This window comes from Heteronotia binoei, chromosome 21 (assembly GCF_032191835.1).
Source record: "Heteronotia binoei isolate CCM8104 ecotype False Entrance Well chromosome 21, APGP_CSIRO_Hbin_v1, whole genome shotgun sequence".
Classification (NCBI taxonomy): Eukaryota; Metazoa; Chordata; class Lepidosauria; order Squamata; family Gekkonidae; genus Heteronotia; species Heteronotia binoei.
Window position 1 is genome coordinate 140,742,571 of NC_083243.1, and position 24,968 is coordinate 140,767,538.

The 24,968-nt window shown below is 39.3% G+C and overlaps 1 protein-coding gene across 4 annotated transcripts in view; it reads right to left on the reverse strand.

Moving 5' to 3' along the window:
• Positions 1–24,968, reverse strand: part of MICAL2 (microtubule associated monooxygenase, calponin and LIM domain containing 2) — a 290,110-nt gene that overhangs the window by 87,906 nt on the left and 177,236 nt on the right. Inside the window, exons 18-26 of one of the 4 annotated variants that reach the window (XM_060261098.1) lie at positions 23,040–23,249; positions 22,036–22,137; positions 21,561–21,689; positions 14,151–14,264; positions 13,718–13,798; positions 10,277–10,463; positions 8,849–8,937; positions 4,822–4,921; positions 120–172 (exon numbers count right to left, since the gene is read on the reverse strand). In XM_060261098.1, the coding sequence (XP_060117081.1) occupies positions 132–172; positions 4,822–4,921; positions 8,849–8,937; positions 10,277–10,463; positions 13,718–13,798; positions 14,151–14,264; positions 21,561–21,689; positions 22,036–22,137; positions 23,040–23,249 (1,053 nt within the window). In that variant the 3' untranslated portion in view covers positions 120–131. Of the gene's footprint in view, positions 1–14; positions 173–4,533; positions 4,922–8,848; positions 8,938–10,276; positions 10,464–13,717; positions 13,799–14,150; positions 14,265–21,560; positions 21,690–22,035; positions 22,138–23,039; positions 23,250–24,968 lie in introns of those variants that run through there. The other 3 variants (XM_060261097.1, XM_060261096.1, XM_060261099.1) reach the window with 3 other exon arrangements.

The window sequence follows — 24,968 nt, forward strand, 5'->3', positions numbered from 1 at the left end:
CACGTGTGCATACACACAGAGAGAGCTCAAAATGGTCTTTAAAGTCATTATATTTAAAACTAGCAGAGAGATTAGGTGCAATGCTCAGAAAATGGTAGTAAACCGAGCAATCGTCTTACAGCAGGAAAGATTCAGCCAATGAGTGGACGTAGCACTGGAATGTTGAAATGCACTAAAGGCAACATAAAAGATTGGAAGATTAGAGAAAGAAAGAGTTTAAGAGACACAAACTGACATTAAAATAAGTTCCAACAAAGCAACCTTCACATTCACCGCATCTGCTAAGTTCAAGTCAGATTTCAGTAATGAATACAACAGTTACAGTAAAACTTATGTGAAACTCCATTACCGATCCCAAACCATATGCATTTGAACAGTCAAGTTGCTATGAGTCAAAGTAAACAATAGTTCCATTTATTTCAGAATACCTTTGCACATGTATCAACCTCAGGTAGAATCCACATTTAGTTTGGACAAATGTATCTCCAACTGCTGTGCTTTAAAGATGATGTCTAAATTTAGTGAGCTGATGAAAGAGCAGTCCAAATGATGTGCAGTACCAAAAATTAACAAAACTTTACACTTGTGTATACATCCCAGAAAGCACTGTGTTTAGGGTTGCCAGATCTATGTTGGAAAATACCTGGAGACATTGGGGGTGGATCCAGGAGAGAGTGGGGTTTGGGGAGGGTAGGGGCCTCAACATGGTACAATGCCATAGAGTCCACCCTTCAAAGCAGATGTTTTCTCCAGGGGAGCTGATCTCTGCCAGCTGGAGATCAGCTGTAAAAGCAGATTTCCAGGCCTTACCTAGAGCAGGGATGTTAAACATGTGGTCCAGGGGCCGAATCAGGCCCCCAGAGGGCTTGTATCAGGCTCCCGAGCAACCGGCTGTCATTTGCTTCCTTCTGCATAACAGCTTGCTTAAAAAGGCTTGCTCAATTGCACAGGAGCTACAGATCTATTTTCTCCATTGACTGAGGCTCCTTTGGGGAGGATGGGGGGAGGGAGAGCTTGCTTTGCAAGGTTGTCTCAATTGCACAGTAGAGCTACTGAGCCAAGACTCTCTTCATTCTATTGGCTAAGGCTTCTCTGTCTCCTGGTCCCCAGAGAAGGAAGGAAAGAGTCAGAGTTTCTTTTGCCCAGCTCCCTGGATCCCACGGGAGTGATACAAAGAAAACACCTTTAAGACCAACGAGTGCTAATGATTTAAGCATGTTTTAAGTTTTTTTTTAAAAATCTTTGTCTGTGTCCTTTATAAAGTTTATATCTCTGCTACCTAATCTTAAATAGGTACACACATGGCCCACTATGGATCGGCCCAACAAGGTCTCATTTATGTCAGATCTGGCCCTCATAACAAATGATGATGATGATGATATTGGATTTATATCCCGCCCTCCACTCCGAAGAGTCTCAGAGCGGCTCACAATCTCCTTTACCTTCCTCCCCCACAACAGACGCCCTGTGAGGTGGGTGGGGCTGGAGAGGGCTCTCACAGCAGCTGCCCTTTCAAGGACAACCTCTGCCAGAGCTATGGCAGACCCAAGGCCATTCCAGCAGGTGCAAGTGGAGGAGTGGGGAATCAAACCCGGTTCTCCCAGATAAGAGTCCATGCACTTAACCACTACACCAAATGAGTTTGACATCCCTGACCTAGAGGGTGGTAAACCTAAATTTGTGTTAAAATGGCTTCCCACAGAACTGGAATTCTGATTATCAAAATGTGGATGCATTTTCTTTCCTCCTGACATTTGATTAAAAAAGGATAATAGTCATTCAAAGTCTACTGGTATATTTTAACTAGCAGTAAAAATTACCAATCTAATCAATGACAGCTTTTATCTTGTTCACATTTACCAAAAATTATTTGGTAAATGTATAGGAGGCAGATGTTTATATTAGGCTGTTCAACATGCACTCCTTTCTACACTTTTCGGATACCCATTAATATGAAAATGATGGCATACAGTTTCCTATTGTCTAATTAACCATTCCTGTACTACTATGAATAATGTGCATGACTTTTCTACTGCTATTTCTGTAACTGGCAAACCTGTTTTATTGGGGGGAAACTATCACAATTCAAGAGTTTTTTTATAGTCAGTTGATAAACAAGCTTATATAAACTCAGGTTGAGAATAAAATATAGACAAATACAATTTTTATCTGCTTTTGTAAATTTTAAAGAGGAATGGCCTTTTTATTTTAATGTGGATGAGGCTTGGACATTTTAAATCTAAGACATTTGTGCTTTCTGTTACTTCCGCATTTGAAACATCTGCAATTTCTATCAGGGTGAGTCACATTTGGTGTGCAGTAGCCAATTCATGATCCTGATTTTCCTACCTGAGCAGTTGTTTGATGTGCAAAAAACTGAATGAAGTATATATATAAACACAATGTGCCAAGTGGACTTGTGACATGGATCATACAGAAATTTAACTTATTATCAGAAGAAATAGATGACATTAAATAGAAACAATATTGAATACGAACTGTTGTCCTCTAACATATCTATAATAAACATTCTTACATGTAAACAAGTCCTTAATAATGATATAGTACTTTAGAAGGATAACTGCAACTGGTCATTTAAAAAGAACTTACTTTCAAGTAAGTGTGCTGAGCTAGTAGCAGCAATGTTCAGGGCCACAACTTCCAAATCAGTGTGCTTAAGATGAAGGTGCAAGATGGAATGACATAACGTACTTAATAACAACCCAATGTATCAAAGGATGACAGAGGACAATCCTTATAAAGAGTTAACTGCAACTGATACATGTTTCTTCTGGGCCATCATGCCTGGCCTTTTATTTACCATAATAAGGCATATGTATTGTGTCCAGTGGAAAGCAAGTTTTGTTGCTTTTCACAATGCAACTGAATCCAGAGACAAACTCTTCTGAACCATGTATCAACGCTCACATTTTCTTTGATCAAAGGTAAAATAGTTTCACAAAAGTTAACTGTTGTGACACTCTAGGAACCTCTTAAAATGTGTGCAACTGCTTGCAAACAGACTGGGGGATTTTTTGTAGGTCTTCTCACAACTCAGTTAAGAGCTCGTCAAGTGGCACAAAAATGCTGCTTGTATCAGAAGGGGTTGGAAACTGCACTGTATGCACTTTTACCATGCTACCCTCTGTATGGAGGCATTCTGCAATGTTGCAATGTGTCTAGACTTTGACTTATTTTTTTTCTGTACCATCTGCCTAAAATTACTGACGTGGGAGATAACATTTGGATAAAATGAAATTCTGGTTTTGAAAGACCTCAATTGAGGAAGGATTCTACTTTAATACTGGCTAAAAAAAAATTACTCCTCAATCACAAGTTTGCTTCCTGCAAATCTTCACCAGGCTTCCAAAAAGGAAAAAAAAAATGCTATGCTTTTAGGTACTTCCAATTAAAGTCAAATATGGCTTTTAAAAACACCACATACAATGTGACAGTTCCTATCAAAAATAGGAAGCTGGTGCCAAAGTCCAGTACCTGTCAGGGTCATAACCCAAGTTCTACAACTTCACCAGTGCCTATACTTATCTGGTAAGCGAACTACCAAGTCAGTTTCAAGATCTCTCAGTTTACATGTCTCTCTCTAAATTTTGATATATTAATTATTTTACTGCAACATTTTATAAAAGTGGATGGTCTGCTTTAGGGTTAATCGTAGGATTTTAAAAGTTATCATAGAAGCAGGTCTCATCAACATCTGTTGTATGATGTAACTGCCGGGTGATTTGGGAAAATATATATATAGGCTATTCATTAAACATTTCTTTAATCTACCTTCTTTAAGTAACGTTCAATTCATCTAAGATTTGCTCTTTGATTTTATTCATAAATACAACAATGTAGGCCCCCTGTGTTTAGAAAGGATATCCCCAAAGAGAAATTTTAAAAAGGCATTATTAGAAGTACTTTTCATTTTTTTTAAAGCTATGCAAACAAACATATTTTGTAGCCCCACAGCACAGGTAAAGCAAAAGATGAAAGGAAAAATAAAGAATGTGCCATATTCAGGTTTCAAAAAACAGTCTTGCAGCTGATTTAGAAATGTATGAAAGAGCTTTCTTTCACAGTCTAATACAAGATAAAATGTAAACAAATATAAAAAAGCTAGTTATAATGGGAAATAGAACAAAGAAAAAACCCTCTATAAAACAAATCCTTCAAATTGTCTCCATGGTTTAGAAATGTATCTGGACACTGACCTTCATGATATAACAAAAAACCTGAAATGATCTACAGCAGGGGTGGCCAACAGTAGCTCTCCAGATATTTTTTTGCCTACAACTCCCATCAGCCCCAGCCAGCATGGCCAATGGCTGGGACTGATGGGAGTTGTAGGCAAAAAAAAAAAATCTGGAGAGCTACCACTGGCCACCCCTGATCTACAGACTGTATCATATTAATGAAATGGAACTCTTGGCTCATTTAGAAACACCTACTGAATTGTAATGTGCAAGTATAATCAGAAGGCTGCTTGTTTTGGAAATCTGAAAGGCACAACAAAGTTTCAGAAAAAAATTCAAATCCTAAAGAACTTTTTCACCAGTTCAAGGATATTTTCACAAGATAGCTCCACATCCCAGTAAATATGGACAAGCAACTCTTGAAGTGCACACAGGAATGGCACACTGAAGCTTAGGAGTTCATACAAGTAGGTATAGTTGTATGCATTGTCCCTGAAATGAAGACTGGCAGAGTGCAGAAAACCATGCATCCAGTTAGAGAGGCATTGTGGAAGGTCAAGCAGATCCCTTGTCACCTTAAGAGGCCAGCTTAGAGCTTTCCTAAAGAATGAAGTCAGGATACCTGGTGGTTGGGCCTCTGGGTTGTTTTTGGCAGCAAAAGTACATTCGGTGTTGGTTTCTGCAGACATGGGTTCATCTTCCGTCCACAATTCTGTTTCCACCTTTAATACGAAATATTCAAAAATAATACGTAGCATCACCATTATTTTAAGTCTAAGGACACACCTTAAAAAGATTCTTGAAAAACAAAGGAATATACAGTGGCTGTATCGTGCCATTCCATGCTGTTTTCTTTCTTTTTATCCTTGCACAATATTACCAGGCTTTATTGTAGAGTTGCCAATCCCCAGGTGGGGGCAGGGGATCCCCTGGTTTGGAGGCTTCCCCCTGCTTCATGGTCATCAGAAAGCAGGAAAGGGGGAAGGGAAATGTCTGCTGGGTGCTCTATCATTCCCAATGGAGACCAGTTCCCATAGGGTATAATGGAGAATTAATCCATTGGCATCTGGGGCGTGGGGGGCGCTGTTTTTGACGTAGATGCACCACATTTTCAGAATAACATTCACCGCCTCTCCACAAAATGCCCTCCAAGTTTCAAAAGGTTTGGACCAGGGGGTCCAATGCTATGAGCCCCAAAAGAAGGTGCCCCTATCCATTATTTCAAATGGAGGAAAGGCATTTAAAAGGTGTGCAGTCCTTTTAAATGTGATAGCCAGAACTCCCTTTGGAGTTCAATTATGCTTGTCACAACCTTGCTCCTGGCTCCACCCCCAATGTCTCCTAGCTAGGTCCCCAAAGTCCTCTGGCTCCACCCCCAAAGTCCCCAGATATTTTTTGAATTGGACTTGGCAATCTTACTTTATTGCTCAGCTGCTGTCTCTTCCTAGAACCAGAGGTGGCAGGGCAGAGATGGGCTCTTAAACTCTTCCTCCACCCCACCCTCACATGCAGGGCACACTCAGTCGGGTTGTCTGGTTTCTTATTTCCGCAGGCTGGGGAGAAACCTGCCCCCATTCCCTCTATCTCAGCCAAAGAAGGGGTCCCTGAGTGGCTTGTGGCAGTGGAGTTTTTATGCTGTCTGTTATTTTTAGTGACTTACACCAACCACTCAGTTCTGAAGATGGAAGGACAATTCTCTCTTAGGAATGGAGAATGCAATCTTTGCAAGTTTACCCCTTCTGCTGCAAATCCCTGCTTTGCCTCACGAGCAGATCTTGTTAGATACAAGCCATTGTGCACTGTATACGGCACCAGCAAGTTTTGGGATGTGAAATAAAGAAATATAGTTAAATAACTAAAACAAATTATTTATTAATTTCACTTCTCTTTCACTCATCCATGAGATTGGCTGACAATTAAAACCTTTGAGGTGAGGGGTCATTAAGGACAAGATGTTTTCCGCTGCTGGGTCTTATTCATGCAATGTTCACAGTGTAACCAAATCTGTTGATCTTTCGGTACCAGGCTAAACATTTAATTTTTGTCCAAGTATTTGTTTTCTGTTAGTACTTGTTGGCTCATATTTATTTCTGCTTATAGCCAACATCGACTGTTCTTTATGTATTTTAACTGTTGCCAAGTATTTTACCAATTAGCTTTTTAGTTTAATTTTAGGCTGCCATTTAATCTTAATTTTTTTGCAACACATTTTATTGAACTTTAATTTGAGCTAATTTGACTGGATATTTCCTATTTCAACTGATTATATTTTGCAAACTGCATAGGTAATTTTTGTAGAGAGTTTGGCCTAAGGATATATTAATGTGCTACTGCCTTATACATGGTCAAATCATTGGTTTAACAAGTTCAGCATTTTTTTTTTTAATGGCAGATGTTCTGCAAATTGCTGCAGATATCAGATGGAGGTCTTTCACATCACCCACCATCTGATCCTTTTACCCTGAGATGCCAAGGACTGAACCTGTGTCCTTCTGGATGCAAAGCAGGTTCTCCACTACATTACCACTCCTATGCAATGGGGGCCAACTACACACTACTGTTGTGTCTGGGATCCCCAACTGAAGAGTTGTGTCTGGGATCCCCAACTGAAGTTGAGCTACCCACAGGGAATGACTTCTTTTTTAAAAAAGAGAGCCCAAATGAGCTCAGAATGGTGCTGCCATTTTCCCATGTGGGTGGAGTTATTTTTCTTTTTTTGCTGATCCATGTGCACAGACAGTCATGTGAAGCACCAAAAAGTACCCCCTCAGCATGGTTTTCAAATGGGAAAGCTGCTTGGGGGAGAGATAGGAGTCCATCTCTTCACAGCACCATTCTGTGCCCATTTGGGTCCTCTTTTTGTTTAGAAGCCATTCCCTGCAACTGCTCTGTGGCTGCAGAAAACCCAAGTTAGGTCCCAGAAACCTGTTTTAAAATAGTAACATGTAGTTTGGCCCTGAGACAAACCCTAAAAGAACACGGAATATCACCTGGAATATCCCCTCGAATATCTTCACCTGGAATATCCCCTGAGCAAGCACCAAAATAGTGTTTGTGCTATTTCCATTCATTTCAATAAATTGTAAATATAATAATTTTAGGATTAAACTACATATAATGCAGAGTTAGGTTTCTCATCCATGACTAAAAACCCCCCAAAGAACTGAAAGGATTTTAAAATTACAACAACAGAAGAGAAGACAAGGGACAAACAGGGAAATCAATGTCATACCTAGCTTCATCCTCAGTGAACCAATCTGTCATATGTAGACATATGCTAGTTGCTGATTAGCTTCTGGGCACAACTCAAGTTGTTAATTCTTACCTATTAATCCCATAACAGTTTGGGACCACACTACATAAAGGAATACTATTTCTCACATGAATCTGCCTGCTCACTATGATAAACTATATAAATATGCTATAAAGATAAAGTTATCCCCTTTCTTCTGTGAGTCTGCCTATTGTAGCATCCTGTACCTACACTGGTTCTGAAGAATTGGGGCAATATTTATTTCCTCCCCCCATCACCACCTCAGGCTTTTGGTTGATTGTTACCTCTTTGTTATCTCTTATGTGAATAGGAGTGGAGGGAAATTCATTTTCTTACTTTTGTTTGGCTTTGTTTTTATGATTTCCTATGTTCCCTTTTATATTTTTCCTTACACTGGTTGTAGATGCTACAGCTATTTGGTTCCTTTTTTTTTTAACGGTGAGTATTTTAATCTTTTAAAATTTTGTGTTTAGTACTTCCCTTAGGCGCAGAGTGGTAAAGCAGCAGTACTGCAGTACTGTGGTCTGAACTCTCTGCTCACGACCTGAGTTTGATTCCGGTGGAAGTTGGATTCAGGTAGCCGGCCCGAAGTTGACTCAACCTTCCATCCTTCCAAGGTCAGTAAAATGAGTACCCAGCTTGCTGGGGTGAAAGTGTAAAAGACTGGGGAAGGCAATGGCAAACCACCCCGTAAAAAGGCTGCCGTGAAAACTTCGTGAAAGCAATGTCACCCAGAGTCGGAAACGACTGGTGCTTGCACAGGGGACCTTTCCTTTCCTTTCGGATGTATGTGGAAAGAGAAAATAAACAATAGTATTTCTAACTCCACACATTCTTAAACATCTTCCTTCTGGCTCCTCAAGCACATGGCACTTGCATTTGTTGAAACACAAGAGATTCTTTTGACACATTAAAAAAAACACAGAAGGCTGTCTATGTGGATATGTTTGAAAATAGATTTTTTTCTATTGAAAATGATAAACCCATCAAAATTTCATTTTACTTTGTATATTCAAGAATAGCCATCTTAGTATTATTTCCTACCTGGCAATTTATTTTTACACACACAGTATACCATAAATTGTACCTCCTTTTAAGGCAATAAAATATGATAGACTAGTAGATTAAAGGTTTTAAGTAAATGCCCATAATGGGCTTCATACTGGTTGCACATTCCCTTGGCAAATGTATTTTCATTTCTTTGGGGCTGAGGGCTAGTCACATCACTCCTTGAAGTTCAGTAGTATTCATAAATCAACAGGATTTATGCACACCACTTCTAATAAGTTAGCATAAATATTTACTTAACCTTTTCCAACCAGTTCCAGCATTTGCATATTAATGACATTTACATGTTTTGTAATACCATACATACCTTTTCATGAGTCTTTAACAAAGCTTTCCTCTTCCTGTGCTTATTATTTGTTTTACATTGTGCAAAATGAGACTTGCAGTAAAATTTATCTGAAAAACAAGCACAATCACATTCTTCACTTATTTAAAAATGAAATCAAATTATAAATGACTGGGGGAAAATGGTTCTTGAAAATATAGTGGTGGAATCCAAAAGGTACTGTGCACGCTCAATGCCAACAAATTTATTCTTCAGTGATACACTTTTAAAGTGTACTTTGCTGTCTTCCTTCTGTCTTCTTATATTACTTCGAACAGCCTAACTGAACATGATGCAGATTAGGTTCTTCACTGGTTTAAAAAAAATGTCAAGGTAACTGCAGGAGGGTCAAATCAAGCTGAGACTATAATGCAAGGGAGGGTTTTCACCATTACCTACCAAGCTATTTCACTACACATGAAAGAAATACAGGTTGCCCAAGAAATATGGGTATCTGACTGTTTCCTCCATGAGGCTAATAGCTGTTCTAGGGGCAGGACATTAATTAAATCAGGGAATTTATTAAACTCTCATTCCCATTGTGCCATTTTCTGGACCCAGTTTTCTTTCCCTTCCTCTCTGGTACTTGGATGTATTTAAAAACAAAACAAAACCTTAAAAACCCACAGAAGACCCTCACCATGGACCTCCTGTGTCCTGCCTAGCTTGGTCCTATGTCACAACACCACAGGTTACCTTCTCCCCATTGTCATTTTTTCCTTAAATAATTAATCAAGAATTGCAACTTAAAACCTGCTAATCTCAAAGACAGAATATATTCATACTACCTGGAACACACAGGATAAATTGCTACATTGAAGTACTTTGAATTTTTTCTCTTGGCTCTAATGCTTCTCAGAGCTACAGTTTGCATGGTGAAACAGTGTGATAACCTGGTTCATGTGACTATCTCCCCTCCCCCATTTTTTTGTTGTTTGAGGGGAACAAACACGCACACAAGATCCATATACCTGGACAACTGCTGGAGTGGGGATATACTTCACACTGTATATTCTCTGCACAATGAAGGAAAGTAGTTCTCCATCATGCAAACTAAGCCGTGTAAATAAAGCTTTGTATGTTCACAGACTTAAAACAGCAAAGCAATGAGTTTGATCATTTATTTTTGAAAGTTTACAATTTAAATGAACTTGAAGTTTTATTTTCCCACTTGACTTCTAGAGGAAACAATCCTGTACCCAAATCCTATCATTTCTAAATGCTAGATTTTTTTTGGTCCTCTCTCAAATGCAAGACAGAACTATCACATTTTTAAATCAGGATGATGGTCCAGATGGGAAGTGGCAAATGCATACAATGAGTTTTACCTATCTAAATGATCAAAATAGGCTTGTCCCATACTAGCAGCCATAAAATGTTTCTAAATAGAAATTTTCATTTCTTCATTACCTTCTTCTGCATCAAAGGCATACATTGCCAGGCGGAGAGTAGTCGCACATGTGGCACACCTGAAACATTCTCTGTGGAAAAAGTGGCCTTCTGCACTCAGCCGCTCCATGACATACACTCTTTTCTTGCAGAAACAGCAGATATCACTCCCACCCATCGATTGAGGAAATTCTTTTTTCAGAGAACTCTGTAAATAAAATTTGCATATATGTGATATTCTTAAGTTATAGCATATGAAATGGCTTGACTAAATATTCCACTTAAAAAAGAAGATATACTCACAAGATGGCCATTTCTGGACCAATCAGTGCAATATTAGGGCTATGTAACACACTGTCACAGTACTACACTATGCTACATGCTAGTATAATGCAGGCCTTCACAAACAAGTTAAGAGCTGACACCCTTCTTTCAGTACTTGAGTGGAACTGCAAAAGAAAGGTCATAAAGCATCTGGCACATCTCAATACATGGCAAGCAGGTTACATGTGATGGCTTAAAAGATGCACAGGCTTGCAACACCATGAGTAATGTAGTAGGTTTTGATGTTGGATATCTAGGAAGCTCAGGCCTCTGATAAATTATTCTCTCTCAGCCTAGCCCACTTCATAGGGATGTAAACAAGAACAAAAAAGCCCATAACACCTGTAGAAAATTAGCACTAACACAGCAGACATAACTGGTTGAAATACTTTTTGAAGCATTATGCTTTATAAACCATAAATAGAAGATCTGGCCACCTCGGTGTATTTCTTGATATTCCCACTCTTCTACAGTAAAGCACATGAGGATCAGCACTTGAATGTTTGGAAGATTGTCCAGAATGTAGAAACTGGCATGATTTCTGGAATTATACCAGACCTTTGCAACCTTAACCACTTTGTTTTCAGCCTAAAGTAAAGATGCTGGTTCTTATCCTTAAAGCCATTTACAGTTTGGGCCCAAGATACCTGAAGGAGTGGCTTCTTTCATATGTATCTTTTCACCATAAGATTTAGATATAAATAATCTTTTGACAGTTAAATTTTTGCTTGTGTCAAAGAGAGTTTTCTCAGTATACAATGGAAAACCAGTTGCCTATTAAGGTTCACCAGATGTAGAACCTTTCGACATTCACTTGAACATTCTTTACTGTTATACTAGAAAAAGATCCTACTTATTTTAGTAGGTCTGGGATTTATCCAGTGAGAAGTACCCCTTCCATTGCAGTTTCTATACTTAATATAAACAATGCTGAACTTTACGTTCTAACATTTTACATGTTAGGTTCTCTGCCACTTTCACCACTCACCCATCCAAGCTTATCCTCCACATAAGTACATGACATTTTCAGTAACTGCAAAAAGGTACTCTTTAAGGAGCATAAAAACAATACAAGTTTCCTTTTCACTTTTCAGTAGCATCTGTGATCTATTATAGCACAGCATAAGCAAATAGAAAATCTCAGAAGAAAACCTCAAGGGCTTTTTCATCCTTGTTGATATAATTTAAATCTGGTCTGCCCTTGAGCTTGATATAAATCATGCTGGTCTGCCCTTTAGATTGACCTGGAATCTACAACTGATATAGAATGTGGTGGCGTGAGTCCTGATGGGAATGTCATGGATGGCACATGCATATCCAGTGCTGTGCCAGCTACACTGCCTCCCAATGGAGTACCAAGTCAAGTTCAAGGTTTTGGTATTGACCTACAAGGCCTTGAGCAGTCAGGGACCAAGGTATCTATGGGAACGTCTCCTCTATTATGAGCCTGGGAGGGCACTGCACTCTTTGGACAACAACTCGATGCTAGTCCCTAGCCCCAAAGACATCCAGCTGTCCTCAGCTAGGGCTAGGGCTTTTTTGGTCCTGGCCTCAACCTGGTGGAATTCTCTGCCAAACCCCATCAGGGCCCTGTGGGACCTAATGCAATTTCACAGGGCCTGCAAGGCAGAGATGTTCCGCCAGGTCTTTGGTTGAGGACAGTGACAGTTTCTATCCTGGCTGGCACCCTCCTCTGTTTTTCATGCTCACTTTGCTCTTTTCCCGCTCTGCCCATGAAATAGCCAGCAGTCTGTAACTAGAATAATTAATAGGTAGCCATCTGTATTTTAAAATATATTCCTAATTTTGTTTATTGTTTTTATCTGGCTGGTGTTTTCAGTGTTATTGTACATCACCCAGAAACCTACAGTGGTAGGGATTGGGCAATTCACAAATCTAATTAACAACAACAGGGAAGTGAAAGTAAACATTTCTCCAAGACATGCAATGACAGAATGGAGTGAGATTATATCCAAAAAGTAGCTGTCCAAAGCAACAATAATGGCTTTATTCCACAAATCTTATTTTTAGATCACTGATATTTTTTCAAAGTTTATGATTAAAATATATGCTAAAATAATTTCCGATATATATAAAATACAAGTGGACACAAAATCAAGCTCACTAACACCTATGTATATATTAAAGAATTAATGGACCATTGAAACTGCAGAGAATACAATGGGATCTGGAACCTAATGAATCCAATGAAGATTTTAAAAGCAAGTGATATAGTAATTTTGATGCTAGTGTGTTGGTGCTATGTTCATCAGTATTTTTATTTTTTCATCTTTGTTGATATAATTTAAAATATAATTAATATTATATATAATTGATATAATTTAAAATACAGAATATAAAATAATATATAATTGATACAATATAAAATTTGGAAGTTTGCTGGGTGACTTTGGACCAGTCACTTTGTCAGCCCCATCTACTTAACAGGGCTGTTTCTATGACAAGAAAAACATAAGAGAGAGTATTATGGAAGCTGTTTTGGGTCCCCATTAGACCATCCTGAGCCTGTTTGTGTGGGAGGGCAGTCTAAAAGCCAGATAAATAAATCAGTGAAATCAGAGAATTTTCAGCCTGACTTTCCTTTAGATGTCTGTGTGTGGCTAAATCAGATGTGGAGCACAGGACAGCAGTAGGAAGGGCTTCAGCCTTTCCTCCCTTCCACCCTTATGCTGCCTTCACCAAAAAAAAAAGAGAGCCACAGGGGTGGGTGATCTGTCCTGTCCTTTTTTGCTCCTGTCCTCATCCTGGTGGAACTCTCTGCCAAACCCCATCAGGGCGCTGTGGGACCTAATGCAATTTCACAGGGCCTGCAAGATGTCCAGCAGCAAGACAAACCACCCCCCTGCGGCCATTTTTTTTTCTGGTGAAAGCATGGAAGGGAGAGAAGGTTCAAGCTCCTCCTGCTTCTGTCCTGTGCCCCAGAATTTATTTGGTTCTGTGAACACTGTTCTTAAGGTGAGTCCTGGGCCAGAAGTAAAATGAGAGATGACTTGTATTTCCCATATTGTGTACAGAGAGCGCACACCATTTAGCAATTCTAATCAAGAACTCAGAACCAAATGCCTTGCCAAGGTGATCACAGACCATCCCAAGATCTATCTTCTTGTAGTTTAATACCTGACAGTTCTGAGCAAAGGAAGGAAAAACTTGAGAAGTAGAAGAATCAGAAGTAGCAGCTGCAGCAGCTTCATCCACTTGGTTCTGAAGTCAACACAACATTAACAGCATTAAAAAAACCTTAATTCCAATGAAACATTCAATTATTTGCACAGCTATGTCTTGGGATAAACTACCACTGGAAAATATATGCATGTTCGCTAGTATTCAGGAAGGTCCTTGGCATGTTGTGTGATGTGCTTGAACATGCTTTAGGGTACCTAATTCCTTTTCATTTTGCACAGCACTACAAGCAAATGCAGCCAAAATCAGGCAGAAAGTTAAAAATTGAAAATCCAAACTCTTAATCTCTTAAAAACCACTAGCTGCAACAGAATACCCCAAAAGGCTCTTCTTAAATTTAGCATGCTTATTCCATTAATTGTGGATTAAGCCTTACCATTTGTAAAGAGACAGACAGAGGTTTGGGCCTATGATCGTTCATGTACAGATTGACAAGAACTTCTGCCACAGCACCTATTCCATGCGAAACCTTCCCTACAGTCATCTGACCAGCAAAGAAAGAGAGAGAGAGAGAGACGGTTGGGGGAAAGAAGTGCATAATTGAAAGAATGAGAACTTGATTGAAGAAAAAGAAACAAGACAGTAATCTGAACACATCATGTGATAAAACAGTGATAAATTAGAAATACACAAGCGTATCTAGAAGTGTAGTGAAATATTTCATGCATTGAGCCATGCTTCTACCAACTCCTTCCTTTGCTCTGAAGTCAAAATATTTAATAATATATAAACTATGAAGACATACAGTATATATCTCATTTTCAAAGACACTTGCAAAAATAAATGTAAATTGGTACGAATACAGTGATGAGCAGGAAGGGAGTAAGAAAATTAATTATTCACAGTCATTTCTACTCCCATAGCTGTTCCACAGTCACTATTTTTCACCTTAATAATCCCCTCTAAAATAAACAGGATATTGCTGTGAGAGTATAGCATCAGCAAAAAAGACAAGATTACACTAATTACTTCTAAACTGGCCTATTCCACTGAATAATTTGTACATGTTACTTGAATTGTTTTGCTAGTGCCCTTTTCTAGAGATTCAGCATCTGGCTATCATGGTATATTGCACTGCATTTCCTTGGGATAATGATACTCAGTGGCTCAAGAGCCACATGAATATGGCTCTTCTGTGGCTCTTCTGAGCACTCACCCCATGTTTCAGGAATGTAGGCAAGACCCTTGCCCAGTGGGGCTTTGGTTGGCAGTTCATTCCCACTTTGAAACAACCACCACCAGAAAAAGAGGGTAAACTACTGCAAGGCTCGCCGAGGTGCAGGCCTCACAGCAGGGATGGAGATTAATGTATTTCTTTTAGCTGATGGCATTTGTGAATGTAGCTCTCTGCAAACTGTGGCATGAATAACTGTTTGATGAGGTTGATTCTAATTTACCTCCACATCAGTGCCTTGAAAAAAAATTATGAACAGCAAAATGTAGTTCCAAGACATCCAATATGACCTGCTCACAGTGGCAGTATAACTCTAATTTTGAAAGATCTGCAGTTGTTGTCTAATACTCAAAGCTCTCAACAGTTTGGTGCCATGATACAGCAAGGCAGGCAAGTAAGGTTAATATAGGGATGTCAAGAACCACCATCAGCCCCTGGGTAAAGATTCTACTGCCCTCCCAACTTTGATTCCAAACCACTGGGACTGAATTTGCTGACAGAGTTTCAAAAACAGTAATGTCATTGGCCATATAACATGCTTAATGTGTACAGCAGCAAAGTAGCATTTACAAAGGTATAGTAGTTGTCCCACCAGTGTAACAACTCCTCACTAACTACCTGAACAGTGTTTAAAATGCCATTAAATCTAATGAGGAAGGGGAACGAATTTTAAGTTTTGTTTAAGTGCTAAAACCAACTAACATTCTATTACCATGCATGTAAAGGGAGTAGACCATCTTTTTTACTACTTTGATAGATCATGAGCAAATATTAACTCCCTCCATTTCTGTTCAAAATATTAACAACAGTTTGTTGCTAAAGTGCTATTAAGTACATTCTAAATAGCCAATCAGGGATAAGGAGCTGAGACCAAGTCTGACAAAAGGAGGGAGATTAGAAGTGGACAGAGAAAAATGAAAGGAAGATAGCAAAAGTAGGGAGGATAAAGAGGGAGAGAAATTAAGAAAGGATACAATGACAGGGAGGATCTGACTGAGCAGACAAAACTATGAAGCCTAGACTGCTGGAAACAACAACCTTGTTAGAAGACTGCATCCTGGCTGGTCTTCCTTGCTCTATTGTCAATCTGCTTGATGGTTTTATCAGGATATGCAAGTGTTTGCCTCGTAGTAAACTCTGCAGAGAGGCATGGCAAGCAGAAAGCAGAGCTACTATGATTTACTGTGCTGTTTTCCCTGCACCCCTAGAGGTTGCAGTGCAGAACTTCATGAGAAGTAAAATAAATTGAGATGCATTCTGAATGCAGCATGGCACCAGCTTCAGCTGACTTGGGGCCCAAGATTTTTGTCCTTCCAATGCCCCTGGCAGCCCTGAGTGAACAAGTCCACCAGCTCCTAGATGTTATGACTAATGTTGTCTTGTATGAAGTAGTCCAAATGCTATCATAGCTTTACATAGTTTCAGCCAACTTGCTTTCATTTTGGTTCCTTCCCAGAATTAATGTTCAACAAGGTCAATGCATTATATTCTGAAAATGATTGCTGAGCCAGAATATCCATTACAGTTCCAACAGACATTGTTCAAACATCTCAAGAAAAGAACTATTAGGCTTTTTATAATTTGGCACACATTTTCTCCATATAAAACTTCCACAACTCCACAGTGAATGATGAATTCAAGAAACAGCATGATCCTTTAGCTCAATAAGCTTAAGGAAATATTTAAAAACAAAGACAGGCATAACTAGGTAAACAAAGGATGGGCAATTCACTACTCTAGCCAAGTTCTAACCTTTGAAGTCCACTAGCATTTGGCATGCTGCCCCACCTACCAGAACAAGCAATGTCAACTTTAATCAATCATAATGGCAGCTGGTGGAGCAGCATACCTATGCTTATAAAAGCTTTTTAAAAAGGAAAGTAACAGCAGATTAAGAACAACTCAATCAAAAAGCGGGACAAACTTTTAAGTGTCACATTTTTGGTCAAATGTCATATAATAAACCAAGACATCTTAGGAAAGGAGATTTTGTAAAAAACATTTTCCAATTAACCAACAAATTATATGTTTTAAAAATGTAAGAAGTTGGGAATACTTCCCATATCATTTCATGATGGGGTAAATAATTTTCTCTGGGCCATGTAAACTAGGGAAAATGGTGCAGGGGAAAAGCGTAAGCCCTTCTCCTGCCACACTACAGTCTTAAACTGATCCAGACACTTCAACTGGTGCAAAATGCAGCAGCGTGGCTGTTGATAACAGTGCCTAGCCAGACATACATCTGGCCAGTGCTGCAGCATTGGTTGCCAATTGAGTACCGGATTTGTTTCAAGGTTTTAGTATTATTAATAATAATACTTTTTAATTTATATCCCGCCCTCGCCACCGAAGCAAGCTCAGGGCGGCTTACATAGCATAAAATACAGATATTACAATGATATAATAATAAAATACCCCAATTACATCATAAAGCCTTGCACAACCTGGGACTGACATATCTACAGGACCACATCTCACCATATATGCCCCAGAGACCATTACGGTCGGGCGCACAACACCTGCTGACCGTCCCTGGCCCAAAGAATGTCTGTCTCGTCTCAACTAGGGCCAGGGCTTTTTTGGCCTTGGCCCCAGCCTGGTGGAATCAGCTCCCCCTCAAGATCCAGGCCCTTACTGAACTGTTACCTTTCTGTAGGGCCTGTAAAACAGACCTATTCTGCCAGGCCTTTAGTTGAGGCAGCGGGCATCCTACACTATCAGGCATTCTACTCCCTTGGCTGGCCCTATGCTGCAGTACCACCCCTGTCATAATATTAAATTATCTTTGCTGTGTCTGATTCTTAGAAAGTATGATTGATTCGTAGTCCATACAACATGTGCCACTGATTCTTAGGTATACAACATGTGTCAACTGAGCCGCCATCTAAAACTGTCTATGATTGAATTGTCTTTTATTTTATTCACATGTTTTCATTGTTATTCACATTGTTTTTATAATGTTGTTATCCGCCCTGAGCCCTACATGGGATAGGGCAGACTATAAATTACCTAAAATAAATAATAAATAAAATAAACTGAATCAGGCACCTGTGGTCTTTTTTTTTTTTTTTTACTATTATGTGAAAGGCAGAACCAAGACCCAACTAATTAAAAAATGTAATGTGGAGTTCTGAAGTGAAATCATGTATTTGTTAATGGTATAAGATCTATTAACATGTATACATCTGCTGCAGAAATTTGATTTTTAAAAAATATTGAAGTATCAAAGCAGACAAATAATAAAGAGGGCAGAATGAGTCACTGGTTTATGAGTTAGGGCAACATAATACACATATAAATCCTACTGCTGTTTTTTGAAATTAGACTGCATTAGGACCTTACAGCAGTCTTGTTATTTAACTCTTTCACTATTAGCTAGAAGTAAAATTATAACTTTGAGAAATTTTCAAACCATGTTGTACAAGTTTCCATTATTAAAATAAAGACATTCTGTGGCAAGCTAAAAAAGCTTCATGTTTTCACCTCAAAATGCAGAACTCTCCCTCTGATTTTCATTTACTATGAACTATAGAAAGGTAAAGGTAGTCCCCTGTGCAAGCACCAGTCGTTTTTGACTCTGGGGTGACGTTGCTTTCACTGCAGACTTTTTACGGGGTGGTTTGCCATTGCCCTCCCCAGTCATTTACACTTTCCCCCCAGCAAGCTGGGTACTTATTTTACCAACCTCGGAAGGATGGAAGGCTGAGTCAACCTGGACCAGCTTCTACTGGGATCGAACTCAGGTCGTGAGCAGAGGGGCTCCGACTGCAGTACTGCAACTTTACCACTCTGCGCCACGGGGCTCTTCAACTATGAGCTATACTAGTATCTTATTACTCTGCTCTCACTGTAAGACAAACCACTGCCAAATCCTGGCACTGTACTTCTCTCCTCAGCATTTCCAAGACCCATCCTCTGCTGTTAAATTTCTCATCCATGCTCTGGCAATGTCATCTACATCACTGTTAATATCCCATTCCCATCTCTCCTCTCTTCAGATAGTTAAGAACGTCTCTGAATTCAAAATCACTCTTATTATCATGTTATATTCCTCCTTTATTCTGTGCCCCAGTTCTCTGTCTTTTTTGGCAAGAATACCACGATAGTTTAATGATTAATTGGACTGTTGCACAAATAGTGTACAAGGCAGATGAAAGAGAGGGAAATAACTGAATACATGCAACAACAAGAAAGGTAGGTTTTAAGAGGAATGCATGACTTTGACAACTACTCTTCAGTAGAAAGTCTTACTCTCATTGCTTTAGTTCTGTCTATGAATTTTGATGCTTTCATGGAATCACTTCACAATCGAAGGCTTCTTTGCTCTCCAATGGCTATTCGAAATGATACCTTCAACTTTTTCATACTAGCAGCAGAGACAGCAAGGGCAATAAGATACATAGTCTCTAGGCTATATTACATTTATTCACTTGATGAGGGGGTTACTGTATTAGGTGACACAATCACTGGTACCACTGGCAGACTGAAGCTTCCTGAAACTGACTATGCACTGGATGAATCAGCCTTTTCCATATCTGGATAAGAAGGGAGGAGGAAGCAATTTTTGCAAGTTCTCCAAAAGATTTATATATTTATAAACAGCATGTCAGACACTGGAAAGTTATCATGATATAATATAATGCTGGATCTGGAATGTAATGAACTGCTTAGCTTACCTGACTCCATTTTCTAACATATGTCACTAACCCCAAGTAGAAACCTTGCATATCAAAGCAGAAGTAAAGTTGCTACTAACACTGGTGTGAATTCCTGTCCATGATACTAACAAAGGCAACCTCCCTTTGAAGATAAAATGCCTCAGGGAAGGCCAGTTGAGCTGTCCCTGTGAGAATGGAAACCGCAACAAGATAAGAGACAACAACTGTGTGAAATGTATCACTCTATTGTGGGAATGTAGATTTGTGTAGAAACCTTTGATGTACAACTCGTTAAAATATCTATGCTTCTAGGGAAGAGTATCAGTTCCAATCTTTTGCTACGCTCAGAAACTATGAACTATCAAATAAAGACTTAACATTGTAACAAATGGAGTTTGCTTAATTTGAGGTTCCATTGTCTGACAACAAGTCCATACAAATTATACAGGCATAGCCTGCAAGCCTAAAGGCATTGTAATTTAACTTCCGATAACCAAGGATTTATCTTAGGCTCTGACGCTTAGGCCTGAATGTCTAATAAATGTGTATTTCCAGCTTTTTCAATATACTTTCAAGAACCAGCAAATATAAAAAAGGTTTTACACTGACTATTCTAATACAAACTAAAGATCAATTCAAGTAGGACTTGCTAGAGTTCATACATGGAATATGAGCAGAACAATCAGTACGAGGAATGGGCATGAACTGAACCACAAATTATGATTCTTGTTAAAAATGGCTGATTTGTGGTTCATTCCAAACTGGTTCATCTGATTCTTCCACACCCAAACATGAACCAGCCTTTTTTCTTGGCATGCTATTTGGTTCATGTTTGCTTTGCTTTTCCAGATAGCCTGGTGCCTGCATGATTCCCCAGCCCATGAACATCTGGTTAGTTTCTACTGAAACTGACTAGATGCCACCATGCCACAGCTCTGCTTTCTGCAGCCCTCTGCAGCTCCTAATCAGTTTCACTGGAAATTGAACAGAAGTGCAGGGAGATGGGGAGAGTGGAGCTGCTGCTTCTGGTCAGTTTCCAAGCCTCCTGGGGGTAAAACTGACCAGAAGCTTCAGAGTGGCTTCCCTTTCTTTCCCCAGCTTGACATACTCAAGAGCAGTTTACTGGAGACATCTGTAGCTCAGGTCCCCCGAATCCAATTCACACCAAACTTGGTGAGCAGGTAGAGGAAAATCTGCTGAAGAGTTTGCCACAAGTTTGATGTCTCTAGCCCGCTTGGGAGTTGTTCTGCACCTTTACAAACTGGATGAACCATGAATTGTTTGGGAAACTGAAAAAACATGAAATGAAATGAACTACTCATTCGGGCAACCCAACGGACCATGAACTGAACCACCATTTTCGCATTCTGTGCCCATCCCTAGTCAGTACCACCAAGTAAATATCCTTCTAATGACATTGATTAGCAAGCATTCCAGACACTGTTTTATAAAATTAACTGATATGCAAAATCTTAGGTCTTAGGTCTACATCTTAGGCAGATGTAGTCAAGTGACAGGGCTTTCAATGCATAGGCATTAGCCCTCTCAGAACTTATACTCCTGTATTCAAAAGGCCACCTTGACAGGAACAGATACCACTCACCCTACCAGTTCTTCAGTTTATCATTCTCTTCCTGAATATAGTGAGAGAAGCTACCAGCTTCTTTAATGCAGCACATGTTTTATAAAAATGGAAACAGTCCTGGTTTTCATGGTACTTCAGAAAAAGGAAATAACTGTGTTGTTCACAAATTATTTTCACTTCTTTTATTCTGGCTAGCATGCAAATTAACAAGTGCATATTTTCAAGCAAAATGCAGCACAAATCCACACACATTTTCTGTGCAGAGTTAAGCCTTAAGAGACAAAGTCAACCTGGCACAGTTGGGGTTTTTGTTTTTTGTTTAGTGACTATCTGAATTTGACATGGAATCTGTTAACAGAATACCTTTTTAGAATGAACAGCAGGGGAAGCTGAGTCAATAGATGATGAAGAGGAAGTAGCTGAATCATAAGATGAAAGGCAAGAGGGAGGTGGGGACTGAGAATGGGAGAGACCTTTAGTAGGAAGTTTATTCTGTACAGAGCAGAGAGAGGAAAATTAGCCCAGATGATTTTTAGATTAATGAGTGTTAAAGCAACAATACTGCAGAGCCATGCACTCAATTCCTGAAGAAATGATAAAGGCCACAATCCAGAGAGCTAAATAGACTTTAGCGCATTGATTTCAATAGGCTTAAGCCTGTGTAACTCTTATGCTAGATTGTGGCCTAATTGCTATTTACCTTTTCAGTTTTCTATTCAGATATTAATGAAATATTTATTAGCCATGAATGAGCACTTTTATTATTTGAGATGAAAATGAACACCAACATTTTCCCCTACTTATTTTTCTGCATCTGCAAAGCAAACACAGTATTCACCTGGGGGGTGTTGACATATCCAAACATTGATGCAAGATGAGCTGCTTTTTCTTTAATGTTCTTTTTATGAAACTCTCTATTTGTTATGGATTGAGCCCTCTTCTGCAGCAATAGGTAAAATAAAGGACACAGAATAAAGATTTCAATTCATGAGAAAAGTATTTCAGTTAATGAGACACAGTATAATTCAGAAATTCAATATTGGGGGACACAGTTCCTTAGAGAACAGAAAATCAGCACAGGAAACAAAACAGTAGAAGGGAACACTGGGAGATGGCAGCTTTCATACATGAGTATTCTGTAAATGTGTGGGTGAAGCCAAATGTAATATTTAATCAGAAGTCTCAGCAGGGTTTTCACTTGCCATGTAAGCCTGACATCCTTCCAGCTACACAGTACCCATGGCTGATGTGCATTCTATGAAGTCAAATACTGGATTCGCCATGTTTCAGACAAGCTACCCACAATATGGTTTATATGTTCATCCTTCACTCATGCAAACATTTAAAACTAACAAAATTGCTCTGAAGATTGGTCATGTATGTCTTGCTGCCACAGGTACATTTCTAGAGTAATTTTACAGCTTTAAAATATTGCTGTTTCTTTAAAGGGAGGATCATATACAATTAATACATCATTGCAGTGTTCTAAAAATAATCAGTAAATTTCACAACTAGGTTTTAATGAAAACGTTCATTAGCCATTTTTTTTTACCTGAAAATCAATCCTGGAGATATTTCATACTAAACACAGTGAGAAATCTTCCAAACCAGCCTTACTGTCCTAGACATATCACACCTGTCTTCACCCTACATCAAATGTGTACATTTTCATGGACAAAAATATACAAACAAATTGCAAGATAGAAGGTAGATGTGATAGCTAAAATGTACACTTTGCCATAGAGTGAACAACCCTACTTTGGGATGGTTTTGGCAATATAAATGTGCCCTTAAAAGAACAGAGGGACAAAGCAGAAAGGAAATAGAGGAAGAGATTGTCACCTGATTAAATTTTTCTTCCACGTGTTGAAGGCGTTGAAGCACACCAGATAGTGCAAATGCAGCAGGACAGGAAGTTGCAAGGGATTCAGAAAGGCTGGATTCCAGAGCAGTCTGTTTTATACACCTCAAATGCCTAGGCACTGGCCCACCACCAGGCAAAGACTGTGTGGGATCCCTGACCGTATGTTCACCCCTAGCTACTGCCTGAAACTGGGAAACACTGAAAATGAGAAAAAATGCTCTCTGCCCCACCAAAGCACATGCTATATTGAAACAGGCTGGAATGTGCTGTTAATAGAGCGCTCGTACAGACAGGCACCTCATGCACAGGAAATACTCTTCTCCACAGGATTTAAAGAACTTTAAAAAGTTAACAGGCAGTATTGTATATCACTCACGAAGACAGTGGAGTTTATAAAATGATAACATGCACAACATGAGAGTTCAGCTGCCGTTATCACAGCTAATGAGATAAGAATCAGCAAACCACTTATTAAAATATCTCACCAAAACCATTACCACAGCCTTAATGAAGCCCATTTTTCCTCCCCTATCTACAATGCAGATGCTCTAATAGAGATATTCCTCAGAGTTGCAGAAAGGATAGTTGAGCTAATGTACAAGAAATGCTTTGAACACAAAACCTCACATTACTATTGTTTGTATGATGATAAGAAAAGTTTTTCATATAGTACAGGTCATGCTGCATATATACCACCAACATGAAACAAACTTTACTTATTTATTTAAATGCAAATACTCCAGTTGTGGTATTTCCACTTGAAGATTTTCAAGAAAAAGATGGACTTTGTTTGAAATACTTTAGATGTCAAAGGGTATCCTAGCTTGGGACAAGGCAACCATGGATTCCTTTCCTGTTCCAAGCCTCAAAAAGATTCTCAGTGTACAGAATTATAAGTACAACTATAGTTTCTGCTAGGATGTTTCAACTTATTTGTTCCTTTTTCTCATGTAGAAGTGGACAGTTAAGCTCACATTTTCCAGCTGGCTATCATGGTTTATGCAGCATGCCAAGACAACAGCATAATCCAAAGTGAGTAGGTGAAATGCATGGGAAACTATTCAGGCAACTTTAACCACAGAACTCTGCTTAACAGAGTTAGAAAAACTGGACAATCTTGTCTACTACTGAGCATTTCCCCAGTTATGCACTTCAGATCTTTTACTGACTTTCAAGTCAGCCAACCATACCAAATGTTGCCCTTGGAGCACAAAGTTCTCATTACAGTAGTGCATTGACAGCATACATAAACTATGCATCAAATATTGCTCACATTTTTGCTTTCTCATACTTCAGAAATAAAATTTACAACTACTATAATGTGTACAACCCATGCACTGAATTTGGTTTGTTAGGAGTCTCTTACTGTGTACTGAAACAGTCTACCCCTTTAAAGCCATTAGTTAAGAGCCAAATCTGTATGACTCTTTCAGCACGGTATATTAAAAGGTAAGGAAACCTGGGGGATAAATATTGATCACCAATAGTGTTCAGCATGGATGGGCACGAACTGAACCATGAACCACAGTTGCTGAACAAGGGGTTCAGGAGAATATGCCTCCCACAAACCCTCCCCTAACTGGGGGTTTATGGGGTTTGGGGAGGGTTCCTATGGGTGGCTCTGAAGAGCCCACCGCTAGGTTGGGCCAGCCCAACTGAGCTCTGAGAGTGAGCTCCGAAGGCCTTATATGCCCTTATATGGTCAGGTTCCACCTAGTGGTGGGCTCTGAAGTCCTACAAAAGCCTTCAGAGCTCACTCTGAGAGCTCAGCTGAGTTGGGCCACCTGATTCAACTGAGCTCCAATGGCCTTTAAAGGCCTTCAGAGCTCTTGGAGCTCAGTTGGGTAGGCCTGACCTGAAGCTCACTCCTGATTGGGCCAAACTCTGAACCAGACAAACTATGAACT